This window comes from Rhopalosiphum maidis, chromosome 2 (genome assembly GCF_003676215.2).
Source record: "Rhopalosiphum maidis isolate BTI-1 chromosome 2, ASM367621v3, whole genome shotgun sequence".
NCBI lineage: Eukaryota > Metazoa > Arthropoda > Insecta > Hemiptera > Aphididae > Rhopalosiphum > Rhopalosiphum maidis.
In genome coordinates, this window is record NC_040878.1 from 2,151,616 (window position 1) to 2,167,363 (window position 15,748).

The window sequence follows — 15,748 nt, forward strand, 5'->3', positions numbered from 1 at the left end:
GTTCGCCTTTTTCAATGATATCGCAACGTTAATCTCAAGCATTTAAAATTCAAACATTCAAATTCGACTCGGCCCGCAAAACTCGCATTGGCCTTTTTTTTTTCTTTTTTTTCGGTATAAACCATAATAATGTTATATGGTCGTGATCGGCACAGCGCGTGGATTCTGCGCAACGGACCGCGTGCGGCGGCGGCGGCGGCGGCGGCGGCGGTGTTGCTGGCGGACACCTGATGCAGCACCGGAGAAAGGGAAAGCGTTTGCGGTCTGCTGTGCCGCGCGGCTATGGTCGTTTAGCGATGCACTTAAGTACGTTTGTCCGCCGCGCTTCGAGACGCACGTCAACGTCCGCGCTACACACGTTTCCGTACAACAGCCGCGCGACGTCCGCGCAGTATATCAGTAGCGTCGTCGTTGTGCGGGCCGCCGCGGTTACCCGACCGTTTGTATCGCTCGAACTTATACCGTCCGCCGTCTCGCTGTGCGTTCGAAATTTAGTTTGGGGTTTTTTTTTTCGTAAATGTGTATAGTTTGAGTGTTCGCCGTCGTGTGTATGGTGTCGTGCCCGCGAATCATCAATCATTCGCATCGTTTTCCAGTTCCGCGTCCCCGTCCCGCTACAGTAGTTGGCGGACGACGAATAAACACACCCCAGAATATTGCTATTCTCGCTCAGAGTGGGTATTACAAATAACAAAGTTTATAATGTTTAAATAATATTGTTTTGGTTAAAATAACGATTTGACGGCTGTTGAATGTATCACAATATTGTGTATCTCCACCATTTTCCGAAAACTCGGACGACTGCGACCGTCCAAATCATATTTTCTGATATATTGTTATGCGTAATATGACGTAGGCATTTAGTCAAATCGGGTATTTTACTAAATGCCGAACTAAAAGAAAATAGTCAAAGAATTTAATTTTTATGTAATTTTAATATCCACCTAGACATTTAATTAGATGCCTTTTTTTTAAGTCAGGCAAATAATATAAATTACACAAATTGAATTATTTTAAATATTTAACTATATTTTCTTATTACGAAATTAATTATTGATGTTCTATATATATAACAAAAATATGTATATTTAAATGTGTAAATAAATACATAATATAGACAATCACTATGGATAAACCAATTGGTGTTTTTGTTAAAAAAAAAAAAAAATTAAATGCGTTCCAGCAAATGCCACCAAACAATGTAACAACAATAATAACTAAAAATTAACAAAAAGTTATAATTATAATATAACCTTTTTATTCGATTTTTATACTCATACTATCATACCAAATAAGTATTTACCTAGACTTATTTATAATTGACGTTTTAAAACATTAGTACAGAAACAGTGGTGTACAAGTATATCTATGGTCTCAAATAATGCGGCTGCATGGGTTGTCACAACTTTAATTTTTAAGAAAGCTAAAAATTAAATTCTCTAGAACACACTTTGGTCTGTGAGTGGGCGTCTATTTTTTAGTGTCGCGTGGCCTTTAAAAATCCTTATATACGCCACTGTACCGAAATACTCGAAATTAAAAATATTTCATATACCTACGTATTTTACATATTATTATTATTTTTTTTTTTTTTTGGTATAAAATAGCAATAAATAATTGAGAATAAAATATAGTTACATTTTTAAAATAATACAAAATATTTCCTTTTTACTATTTTCCAGACTTAAAATAGGCATTTAGTAAAATACCTAATTTGATTGTATGCCTAGGACACATATACCAGTGGCTAAACATCGTGGGTACACACAGGGGATAATGGGGATATTATATTATAATGGGGATGCGTGGAAACATTTTTTATTTTTATTCTGGTCTAAATTTTGAATTTCCGTTTGAAAATATATTGTAATGTTAATATTAACTAATGTTAACATTACACAATGGTTTTATATTATTGAAATTGTTGATAATGTTTAAAATGTATTTTTTTCTTAAACGAACATATTATAAATTATTTATAATATGAAGAATCTATGAGTTTGGGGGAAACTCCAACTGGACTATGGAACACGACTTATTTCAGCTCTACACTATATCGTTATACCTAACGGCTAGCATAGCTCAAGACACCATCTCTAATCGCAAATATACAAATAGCGCGGAACTGTTATTTAAATTACTGAGGTAAAAAATGTTTATAGGTGTCCACCCCATTAATATACTGTCATATTATAATACAAAAGTGCACACGCACATGTATTAAATATATATCGTCGCTTAAGAAGCAACACCACCTATCTCAATTTTATCAACTTTACAGGAGAACAAAAAAACTGGATTCTGTTTAATTCTGTAACTTGATTTAATTTCAGAAAATGTAAATGCTTAATCCCAATATTACACACATCTATTCACTCGATAAAATTGTGCTGTGGATTAACCACACTTAAAAGTAGGAATCGGAATTACTGAACTCTATTTTTTACTATTTGATGATTTGTTATACTGTCTACATAATTTAAAATAATTTCGTGAGCTTAAATTTATTCAGTATGAAAATAAAATATTATTGGCCGTTATTAAATCATTAATATTATTAAACGATAGTTCTTGCAATGCTTATATATCAAAACCTAACCGTGTATATATATAACTACCTACAACGTGGATATGATATAATAGTAACATTTTTATACACAATTATACAATTGTATTACGTATAACATTTTGCTCATAAACCATAATATAATAATGTAGATTAAAACCTATGTCGTATATATTTATATTATTTTATTTCCATTTCACTTTATACCAACAATTATTTAATTCTATTATTATTATTTTTTTTTTTTTGCACAAATTAACTTATTATTCATTCGTTTTGAAAAATTAACACTTTTAATTAAAGGTTTCTTCTATTCTCTTTAGCATCATAAAATGTTAAAATAATACGACGTTATGCAATATATTTCAGGAAATTTTTTTTCTAACGAAGTATGTATTTGTTATTTTTTTTTAAATTTATTATACCCTTTTATTTTTATATTCACTTTAATTCGTCTTGAAACTATAGCACAACTTATATAGTATTTGATAAGAAACTAATAATTAATTCACACAATATCTCTGTTTGTGAATTATAACTAGTAAGCAATACATAAATTTACGAGTAAAATAAAATATATGTTTGTAATAATTTTTTAAATACTGTAAATTCTGCGTGTATAGTGAAAATTGCCACCGCCTTGAATAAAAATAAAAATAAAAACTGTTTTATATTTGTATTATTACACATTAATATAAGTACAATAATACATTTATTTTTATTTTCGATGTTAGTTCATGTAAATTAGTCGTTGACTTTTTAAAAATGATTTACTGAAAAGAGTTGAGTTGGAAATGTAGCTTTTCACAATGTAATAAATAAAAAATGTCAAAATGCATCTTTCGTATAAAATAATTGTATAAAATAAGTACTCTTAATTCTTTAATACTTAATTCATAAGCATATTTGTGTGTATAAAATGTAAAATGTATTTCTTCTAATCCAAATTTCACGATGACATTGTAAAGTATAGAATAAAACATTTTGTGAATTTTTTATTCAATTTAAATTAGTAGGTATACATTTTTCAATTAATACATGACTGGTTTAAATGCTTTCACTGTTTTGATATACTCTTCTGTCTTCTTCTATTATAATTTTATTATAATAACGATTCATTTTACATGTTTTAATACAAATCGTAAGATTAAAAGAAAAAAAAATATTGTTTGTGAGAACTTCTAGAAAATTCAAATATAATAATAAATTATTCTACTCAAAATTTAATTAAAAATAAATCTTGAATCATCGAAAAATAGTTGAAATTACATATATGTAGATAGTATTTTAAAATATTTTTTTTCTATTTTATTTTTGGTCACAAAATATTCTTACAAATTACAAATTATAATGAATTTTCAATGTACAGAACTGCATCATAAATTAACATTTTTGAATAACGTGTAAAATAAGCCCTTTCTCCCCCCCTCGAAACATTCATATGTCGTCAGTAAAAAAAAAAATAGCATACCCGTATATAGGCGATAGCTACCTTCATCTTCGATTCAATTAATTTAAAAAAAAATGTATATTATATCTTTCTAATTTTAATTGCATTTATATTTAAAAGCAACCATCCAAGCAAAATTTTAATTAAACGATAATTTTCTTGTTTTAATAATTTGAATAATTAACAGAATATATTATATTAAATATGTTTTTCTTTTGATACCCATGCACATTTTTTCATGCAATGATTTGAACAGTAGTATACTCTAAATACAACTGATTTTTTAGACAATTCGTTCGTTAGAACAGTCTACAAAAGATTGTTAATGAATAATAATTAAAATACGGTTTTTGAACTTTTTAGAGGTAAGACTTTTTTCTTTATTTTTAATTACACCATAATTTAGAAAAATCTAGAAAGTTTTTTTTTCTATTATTTCTTTGATTTTGTCATAAACATATTACGGCCAACGTCCAACTTATATCCAACATATTACATCTGAAGAATTAAGAATGAAAAGAAGATTTTTGGTTACAAATTGTTTAAAATTTGTTTAGGTCGTTGATTATGCGTTCATATTCAATAAGAATATATACTATTGGAAGATACCGTTTCGCTTATTAGTTATAACCTATTGTAATTTTTTTCTTTTTATGTAAACAGTTTCACTGGGCAACCAAGCACACAGAGAATACAACTGTCTATAGACTCTTGATTTCGTAATAATGAATTTGCCGCATCATTATTATGGCCAGTGTTTTTTTTCAATTTACATAATGCTTACAACTCGATACCTAAACATAATATCGAAATGTCACTCGTGGGAGAGACAAATCATATAATAAGTGAACTCAATGTTTTCACTGATATAATATTATAATTTATGCAAATCGGATGCAATATCGTCTCAAACTCTCAACACGCCGCAGTTCACGCGCTAAACTTCACTGTCCAGTACAATTATAGATTTAACAGTGCATAACAGTGTTATATTATCGCTATTATATTTATATATGTACAGCTACCGTAAGACGGATTCTGTATTTGTGCACGAGTTATTCACGACCGATGAACCTCACTCACGATTCGTTTGAAACGAAATATTGCTATTATTATTATTATTTATAATATATTATATTGCGCACACGGTATTCCGTGATGGTCGTGAACTTTAACACCACGCCGACAACGAACACACTGCGATGACGTGTGACTTTCGTAAAACAGGAAACTTACTCTCGATTGTAAACATACGCGATTTAAGAGAATAGTCAATAATAATAATAATAAATAGTTATGTAATAATTGGACACACAACAAACACGGTGGCCGGTGGGCAGACGATGAGACTGGTTACCTATACGCGAGTATATCGCCCGTAGGGGTCAGTCGGATTGCCGGTCAGGTGAAAGTGTATCCTTGGATTACATCATTATTATATTATACATTTTGTTTCCCCCTCGAAAAACTTGCACGTGCATTAAATATGTATACATATATTTTAAAACCAGGTGACCTCGATAGAATCAAATTACAACGTTATCGTTCCAATTGTCATTCGTATGTGACGCAATTTCAGAAAATCGTATTAAGCACATTATACAGGTAGTAAACGGTCGGCGACGACTACGACTAATAACCGAATAATGTGGCGTATTACGAAAACCGTCGAAACAATGTAGGTATAATATCCGTGTGATTTGTGCAGGTGCCGAAGGGAGGTTTGGACATTATGTAAAGGCAAATCGCTGCAGAAAAACACGTACATTAGGTCAGTGTGGACAATGTGTATCGACGGACACGCCAGGGATTCGTTAACTGCTACTTTTCCACCGACACCAATCCAAAATTCAGGTATTAATCATTTTTACGATTCTGTAAAAATTTATTAAATAGAAAAATTTTACGATAAACAGCGAATATTATTATTATATAATAATAATAATAATAACCTAGGTAGGCATGTGCACTCCAAATAAAAAAACAATAAACTGTTTTTGATTTGTGATCAATGTCTATACCTATTATATTATTATTATTACTCGCTCGGTAATTTTACAATGAGGCAGTTTTTCACTATTCTAATCATATTTAGCCCAATACAGAAAACGAAAACTGGATTTATGACTCTGTATTATACCACAAAGAATACGAACATTCTTTCTTGTCTCAAAATACAATAATATTTAATAATAATATGAATAAAAATGAAAAAAAAAACAATTATACTGATATTCAAAACAATTTAAAATCATATGTAGGTACTACCAACAATAATTTTACATAACATAATGTGAAAATAAGAAATATATTTAAATGTTACTGTTACGACGTTTTCTCTCGACTAAAAGATATAATATTCAATTTGTGTAGCAATATGTCCATTTTATTATAAACTAAAATAATTGAACGTTTTCATTCGTAGAACACATTCGGTATCATTTTTTGAAACATAAATATTAAATTATTTTAATCGTTGTATTTACAAGAAATTCTTATTTACATAATAATTAAACGGTATATTTAAAAAAAAAAAAAAAACAACAAATAAATCGTTACACATATCTACAGCCTACGTCCGTTTATTTATGGTGTTGACACTATACGATAGGATGAGATGATTTAGTCATCGTGAAGTACATACTGTAGATATAATTCAAAGACTTTGAAAAAAACAATTACTAAACTAAAAGAACATACATCATAATAACGGTGGTACAATGTCTGCTTATTTTTATCTGTTAACGTAAAAATGTATGTTCACCGGAAAAAAAACTGTACATCGAACACGATTTGACAATAACATTCTAATAATTGGTTTTAGAACCCATATCTGCAAGTAATGGCACTACCACTGTGACCACACGTAGCGGATATGATATTCGCCTTAATTGCCGCCGGATCAGCTTTAAAGGCTGGCCTGACTATTGTTGGGACCAGCGTATGGATGATACCAGTGTTGATAGCCGCTATGGCCTACTACCGGTATGACATTTATGATCCCGAGTCACGACCATTCAATCAGAAAACACTCAGGCTGGAATACGACTTTATCGTGATCGGCGGTGGATCAGCAGGAGCTGTCGTCGCCAGTAGGCTATCGGAGGTATACAATATTATATTATAGTCACTAGAAATTCGGTTTTATTTCAAACGTTAATTTGTGTTTGTAAATCTCACATCAATCATCAGATCGGACACTGGAGTGTATTGCTATTAGAAGCCGGTCCGGATGAAAACGAATTGTCTGATGTCCCCTCATTAGCGGCCTATCTTCAATTATCTCGTCTAGACTGGCAGTATAAAACCGAACCGACGGGTAAGTCTCGATGATCTGTAGACTATATACATAATATATCGATATTTCTATTTAATAAATAATCCATCGAATTCAATTTGATGAAAAAAAAAATATATATATATATGTACATAGGTAGGTTTAAAATAATTAAGTATATACTATTTATGTTACGATTAGGCAACGATTGAAGAACTCATTTTACAACAAAGAAAAAGTAACAAATTTCGATTGATAAGAACATTAATTATAAAATGCCAATTTATGACATTAATAATTTACATGTAATGTTTTGTTTAGTACTTTTCAGAAGGAACTTAGACCTAATAGCAATATAATACAAGAATCTCTTAATATAATTTGCTTGTAAATCTGTTTCTAGGGAAGGCATGTTTGGGCTTAAAAAATGGTCGATGCAACTGGCCCCGTGGTAAGGTATTGGGTGGGTCAAGCGTGCTGAATTACATGTTATATGTCAGAGGCAACCGGTATGATTACGATGGGTGGCGTGACTTGGGCAACGAAGGTTGGGGCTACAGTGAAATATTGCAATACTTCACTAAATCTGAAGATAACCGAAATCCATACTTGGCCAGGCCCGGATCGCCGTATCACCGAGCCGGTGGTTTACTGACTGTGCAAGAAGCCCCGTGGAAAAGTCCATTAGTGTTATCGTTTGTTGAAGCCGGCCAGGAAGTGACGGGTTACCCGAACAGAGACATCAACGGCAAATATCAAACCGGGTTTATGGTCGCACAGGTAATTAATAAATTGCATTACTTTTAATACGTACGTACGGTACTTACAATGTTGTTAATATTTTAACTGTAAATATTGACCATTTTTAATGTTGAACAAGACCAGCGCCGCATTGGCAAGGTATTGGCTCACCTAACGTTTGATTACAGCTACAGCTACTGTACGATTTAATGATTCGGTTAAATTTTATTTTCTACTAAATTTAAATGTTTATACTAATTTAAAAAAAAAATTACAAAACACACTATCATAGCTGGCCCACTAAGTTTTACTCAGTAACTCGATGGCCCAATCCGGCATTGCGATAAGACTAAAATTTAATTTTCATAATATGAGTAGATAGGATTATTTTCTATTTTCCATTCTATACAGGGAACGATCCGAAGAGGTACGCGGTGCAGCACTGCCAAGGCTTTTCTCAGGCCGGCTAGGCTCAGGCCCAATTTGCACGTGGCCATGCAAGCTCACGTGACTAAGATTATCATCAACCCGGCCACTAATCGCGCGACAGGCGTACAACTGTTGCGAGACGGCCGGGTGCATCTGGTGCACGCGAAACGGGAAGTGATCCTGTCGGCGGGCAGCATCGGCAGCGCGCAATTGCTGATGCTTTCCGGTATCGGACCACGTGAACACTTGCAACGACTGGGAATCCCGGTGCTACAGGACCTGCGCGTTGGCGACAACTTGCAGGACCACGTTGGAATGTTCGGATTGACGTTCATCGTGGACAAGCCCGTGGCCATAGTACAAAATCGACTGAGGGTACGTAACGGATTTGTGCACCTATACCGTGAGCGCGCGTTTTTACGAATTATTATTATTACATCATTTATATCTAGTAAAAGTTTAGGCATTCACGATCCGTGCCTAATGGTAACCTTTAACCTGACCTAATCCACATCACCTATAATTACGAGTTACTTAGATGTACGTACAATATTTGTACTAGAATGATGAATTATCATATACTCTCAACGGTAATATTTCGGGAATGTTTCGTTCGGTTTGATATCGACGTTAATTGCTGGGAGAAACGATTTTTTTTTTTATAATTTTATTAGTTATTTAACTTTTTATGTACTCGATTTCGTTTCATTCTAAACTATTATTTTTTATACATAATATATTATCGATTTAAGAACATGTTGTATAATATGCTTATTATAATAATTGATATTATGTGTTCATATTATGGTAACTAAAATCCTCATGAATTATGCAAAATAAAAAAGTTATCGCAAGTGTAGATCCCACTATATTTTTATTTAAAAAATAAACCTAAATCTATCGTATAAACACGTACGATACTAATAATTTAAAGTATAATTATAACTATGTTTTTGAAAAAAAAAATCTTACAGCTTATTAATATAATTATTGCCTACTATTTAAATGACATATTTTGAAAACAAACAATTTTGAATATGTTAAGATCGGAGCTGAAATATCTTGTTTTATTATTTAAATTTTATATAAACATTTACATTTCAAAGGTAAGCAGTTATCATTTCTAATTCGTTAATCAAATTTTGTAATGCATTTTTCATTCATAAAAAATAATACTACAAAGTATTTATAATTAATGTTAATAATCTAATTATACATGATTATTTGTAAAAAAAAAAAATGTGTCCTATAGCATAAATAATATATATATATATACATAAAAAAAATAATAGTGGATTTTAATCACTAAAAAAGGTCTATTTAATTGTTTCATTTACTTTATTGTTTTTTAAAATATCTAATATATTATAACTTTTAACTATTAATACGTATACAATGTTTAGCCCGTTCCTGTTACAATGGAATATTTAACTCGAGAAAATGGGCCGATGACTACGCTCGGTGGTGTTGAAGGACTCGGATTCATTCCTACCATTTATGCCAACAACACAGAATACCCAGACATTCAATTCCACATGGCGCCAGCTAGTATAGCTTCGGACGACGGCATTAAAGTACGGAAAATCCTGGGCGTTCAAGATTCCATATACGACAAAGTTTTTCGTCCGATAGCCAAAAACGATGCGTGGACCATTATGCCCCTTTTGCTCAGACCAAGATCTCGAGGAAGTATTAGACTCAGATCTAGAGACCCGATGGCTTATCCTTACATAGACGCCAATTACTTCGACGATCCTCTAGACATAGCAACTCTGGTGGAGGGCGTCAAGTTGGCAGTAAAAGTGAGTGTTTGACCGATGTCAAAAATAATATTCAGTGAGCGTCGATTATATACACTAATTGAGACTGAGGGGGTGTGGATAATCAAACAATTATTAAAAATAAAATTAAAAACTAATTTACTGTGTGAAACTACTAACGTACTGTAGTAATCCGACTATTTTCCTTATTTTTATTACTTTGAGCTGATTAGAATATTGTTTTAGTGTCTTTGTGTCTATTAGATTTATTATCCATAATCACTTTATTATTAGATCGTATTATAAACATTTTTATTATTAAATTATGTATTTAGGTAGTTGGTGTTGGTAAACACGAAATAGAAACTTATAGATGAATTTCCTGTTTATCATGACACATGCCTATATATTGAGGTACTACGCCCATATAGTTTAGTATAAAAAGGGTTGTAGTATTATTATTAAATTAAACATACTTGAACCACAATTACGCATAGACCGGTGGCGTTGTTTTACACTTAACAATCTATCGGACTGGCTTTTAACCATCGTCTCAGTGAATAAACGATTATTTCTAAATTATACTTATAAACGTGTTGTTTATTGACTTCAAAATTACAACGCTAGCTGATGCAGACCTATACGACAAAGTGGACTTCGTCGTTAAATCGTGCTGAGCCATCTCCACCGAGACCGGCTCACTACAGTACCTATAGTATGATATACATTCAAGTGATCCGTAGTAGATAATAGAATAATCTCGTGTTTCATAATAATATGTACACGATAAAATGAACTAAACGAATGATAAAACTGAATTAAATTAAAAATAAATTTGTACCAAAATTTGGTAGTGCGGATAATTGACATGTGGATAATCGACGTTCTACTGTATTATGTATCATCGAATCGTTACAGGGTGACCGATAATATTGATTTTCGATTTGATGATTTATTTCACGCACAGATTGGCCAGGGGAAAGCTTTCAGACAGTACCGTTCACGACTCCATCGGGTGCCCATACCAGGATGTGCGCGGTTCGAGTTCGGCTCCGATCAATACTGGGAATGTTCCATCCGCCACTTCAGCATGACCATTTACCATCCAGTGGGCACTTGTAAGATGGGACCGCCCAGTGACCCGACCGCCGTGGTGGACCCAAGACTTCGAGTGTATGGCGTGCAAGGTTTACGGGTGGTCGACGCGTCGATAATGCCTACGATCGTCAGCGGTAATACGAACGCGCCGACAATAATGATCGCCGAAAAAGCATCTGACATGATCAAACAGGATTGGCTTTCCAATAACATACGTTACCACGGTTGAAGAGACGCAGCTGATAAGGACTGAGTGTTTTACTTCGATGACACCATGCCACTACGTATTATTTTACTTGTGCCATTTCACATTTTTTTTTTTTTTTTTGCTATACTTTTACCATGTACAAAATATTGTTACAATATTAAACTGTACTAAAATTTTGTTACCATTTTTACTGTACATAAATATTAAAATGTTAAGTTTTTGTGTTGGACTATTATGTTATTTAATACTCATCAACATCTAAATTTATGTTTTATAAAAAATTTGATAAAATACTACCTAAATTTGAACAGTATATCAACATTTTCATAAATATTCTTAAACTATTAATAGGAACTGAAATAGATCATATCATAGAATTTAGTTATAGTGCGTATAATATAAACAAATAAATATCGTTTTATTAAAGATAAAATTCATCCAGTAAATAAACAATAGATTATAAAACAATATAAATGATCCAAGTCATCACCATTATACGTCTGTATTTTATAGTTCTCTATTTGTATTTGTTTTTGTTTGTTCGATTTCCAAATATTTTTTAACTCCCCCCCCATTGCTAAAATATCCAGTTGTATTATATTGTATATAGAAAAAAATCTAAGTCCAAAGAACAAAAAAAAATATATATATAGGTATATACTCAATGTGTCCTTTTTTGTTTTGATGGTCATACAACAAAATAAATAATAGTAAATTCGATTTATTATTAAAACATTTAGCAATTATAAATCAAATATATCAATAATCAATCAATTAAGTACATCTTATATAACTTACTGTTATTTGTTTCTTGCACAATAATACTAATACCGAAATTGCGGCATTATTTCAATTTAAAACTAATTACGATTTAGTGAAAGTTATTTTTACGAATACATAAACATTAATTTGTTAAATTTTAAATAATTTTTACAAGCTATTAATGTTTTATTATTTTATTAATATTATTATAATGAATATGATATTATTTATTATTAAAAATAATAATAATAATAAAGTAATAAGTAGCTATAGGTAATAATAATTATGACTGAATATTAATTAATTGTAAATTTTAATTTAATTAAAATTTTTTTACCATGATCTCCTATAAATATTATTGTAATATTAAATCTATATTCTATATTATAATATTATTATGCATGTCTTACCTATTTCTGGATACTCTACATATTTATTTCTATTGTTTTACTCTCTATACAAATATATTAATTGTATTGATCAAAAATATTTCTCATTAAGTACAACTCAAACTGCATATATTTTATGATATTATTGTTCATACTATTTACAAATGAATAATAAAGATGTTGGTACTTATTATTTTTTGTTTAATTTTTTTTTTTCATAAGACAGTTCAAAAACAAGTTTTATTTCAATGTATTATTAAGTTAATAATGATAAAATTATGTAGTTTATTTCAATAGTTAATTCGTCTCTAATAACCTTTTAAAGCTAATAAATGTATTAGTAGTTTTTACTAGTTTTACATTTTTTAAATATTACATCGCTATTAACTGTTACATTACTTGATGTATTTATTATATTGCAGTCAACAATAATAACCTGAATTCAGAGTTAATTTAAAAGTTTAGTTAGTTGTTAATTTTTGCATAAATACCACGATGAAAATAGGTGTAAACCGACAACTACTATCAACGCTAAAGATTTTTAAATATGTATTATATTAATCATAAATCGAAGAAACTAATCAAAATACATTATGCTACTTTTAAGAAAAAAAATAATTTATTAGTTTCATAGTATAAATATTTTCAAAATGAAAAATATATTATGTGTTAAGAACTAACTTACAGTACCGAAAACATTTATACCTAAATATTTTATTGTTGTGAAATTAACAATTTGTCAATTATCAAACTAAATAAAAAAAATAATTAATATACATCCATCATATCAATGTTATATTTACCTACTTATACATTAGCTTATATATCATAAGTCTTTAAATAAATTTATGTATATATCTTACAGTGTAATACTTACACAATATGAGCATCATGGTCAATGACATTTAACTAGTATGCAGTACGTTATGACAAACTGTTTGGACAATCAAACAGACATGATGTACTTAAAGTAGTTCGTTATTATTATTAAAACAAAAAAAAAAAAATTAATATTAATTATTAAAACCTTTATGGTTTAAACTTGGAAAATATTATCAGAAATTAATAGCAATATGAATAACTATAACGCAGTCGATTAATATAAAAAAAATAATATTTGTATAATTATAATTTATGTAATATTTATGTATGCATTATATAAGTAAGTTGCAACCATAACAATAATATATGGTGTAACTTTTTTGTACTGTATCGACCAATATGACTAATATAAATAAAATATATATACGATTATATACTAAAAAGGGAATGTTGAGTAACCATTAAGTTGATTTGTATATGCCAGTATATAATATATTATTATACCTATTGTTCCATTCCAAGGAATAAGTAGTATGAATATCTTAAATACAAAGTTATCAACGATGTAACAAATAATTAAATGTATTACATTGTAATTCTTTTTATTTATTTATTATGTATGTACTTACTTATTGTGCCTATACCAAAAAATAATTATATTCAATTAATTATAGTTATAGGTAAGTACCTATAATATTATTTTGTATTATTTTTAATTTAAAATTTATATAGTTTATTTAAATTGTAATTTCCTATTTTGTAATTAGTTTGTTAGTTGTGTAATCATTAAAAATTCAAGGAATTTTTGAAAACAACTTATAATTACATTTACTGTAGATTATTCCTACACCTGTACTCAACTACCCAATTTATTCTTAGATCAATTTAAAGACATTGAATAATGAAATAACGAACACATATTAATATATCATAATTTTTTTTCATTTATCATCATTTTGTATGTTAGGTAATCATAAATTTATATCCCAGAATATAAAATTATAACTATTTATTATACTTATTAGTTATTATAGTACCTAATATATACATTGTTATATCAAATTTAATAGATAGTACTATAGTAGTTCCTAGTTTTTATTACAATGACTTAGTATTTTTTAGTTAGATTTTACTTCAGGGTAATATCAAACATAATTGATTTAACAGCTATAATTTGATTACTAAAGGAAGTTCATTGAGTAAAAACGCATAAATAAATATGCACTTGTGCAAAATAATGCACTAAAAAGTTCTAAAATTTGTAATCATACACATTAAACTTCTAAAATTGTACACTATTAATAGGTAATAGATATACGCAATAATAAAAAAAATATATATAGACGTTATAAGAAGTATCCATTAAATTTTATAGATGTTATTTAATTTCTTAAGATTTTAATCGATAACACTGTTTCCGTGATACTACTATAATTTATAAAACTAATAAAACCCATAAAACCAAAAAAGAATAAAAATAAACCTAAACAAATATCTAAATTAAAATAACGATTCTTCAATCCAAAGAAGGACACACCAACTTCACACATTATATAATACAATATATTATAATAAAGCATTAAACAAAAAATAACCATGTTGAATCCAACGTATCCAGCACAGTAAAACACCTCACAATAAAACTATAGTTCTCATTATTTGCTATACGCCACCGAGAAAATCATCTTTAACCATCCTACTACAACGAACGTAATACACAGGGAACAGAACATTCATCAAATTCATAGTTTTTTTTTTTTCAAAAGCTCTGACATTGATACCACAATTTAAATATAAGCCTAAATGCCATGTAAATAATTTAAAAAAAAATAATATTTTTATATAAACTATTTTATTTAGTTAAGCCATTAGTTATAACTAACTTTAATCAAATATAATAATGTATTATTTATAGCCAATTTAAATGTAAATGAAGGATAATAATATAGCTGTTAAATCCTTATTTTTATTCTCAGTAATTTAATTTTTTTTTTTTTTATAATAGTATTTTCTAAGATTACTTAAATTATAATTTATAGTCAATAATAACTTTGATGTGTTTAAAGCATAGTAAGTAAAAATACTTAATACAAAGTAATTTTCAAATACAATGACGAGTAAATAAAATAAAAAATTATTTCCTGTTAAAAAATCACTCGTGCTGACACTGAAATAGTAAAATACTAAATCGTTATATAGATAAGGACAACAAAAAATATTACTTACTATTTATATGGTAACAGTGT

At 29.4% G+C, this 15,748-nt stretch overlaps 1 protein-coding gene across 1 annotated transcript; it reads left to right on the forward strand.

Annotated features, from left to right (window-relative positions):
- Nucleotides 1-323: 323 nt before the first annotated feature.
- On the forward strand, nucleotides 324-11,686 carry LOC113552375 (glucose dehydrogenase [FAD, quinone]-like). The gene is made up of 8 exons (XM_026955247.1): nucleotides 324-674; nucleotides 5,725-5,870; nucleotides 6,841-7,122; nucleotides 7,209-7,335; nucleotides 7,697-8,073; nucleotides 8,446-8,838; nucleotides 9,867-10,265; nucleotides 11,191-11,686. The coding sequence occupies exons 3-8, from the start codon at nucleotides 6,892-6,894 to the stop codon at nucleotides 11,548-11,550; spliced, it is 1,887 nt and encodes a 628-aa protein (XP_026811048.1). The 5' UTR covers nucleotides 324-674; nucleotides 5,725-5,870; nucleotides 6,841-6,891; the 3' UTR covers nucleotides 11,551-11,686.
- Nucleotides 11,687-15,748: the final 4,062 nt, after the last annotated feature.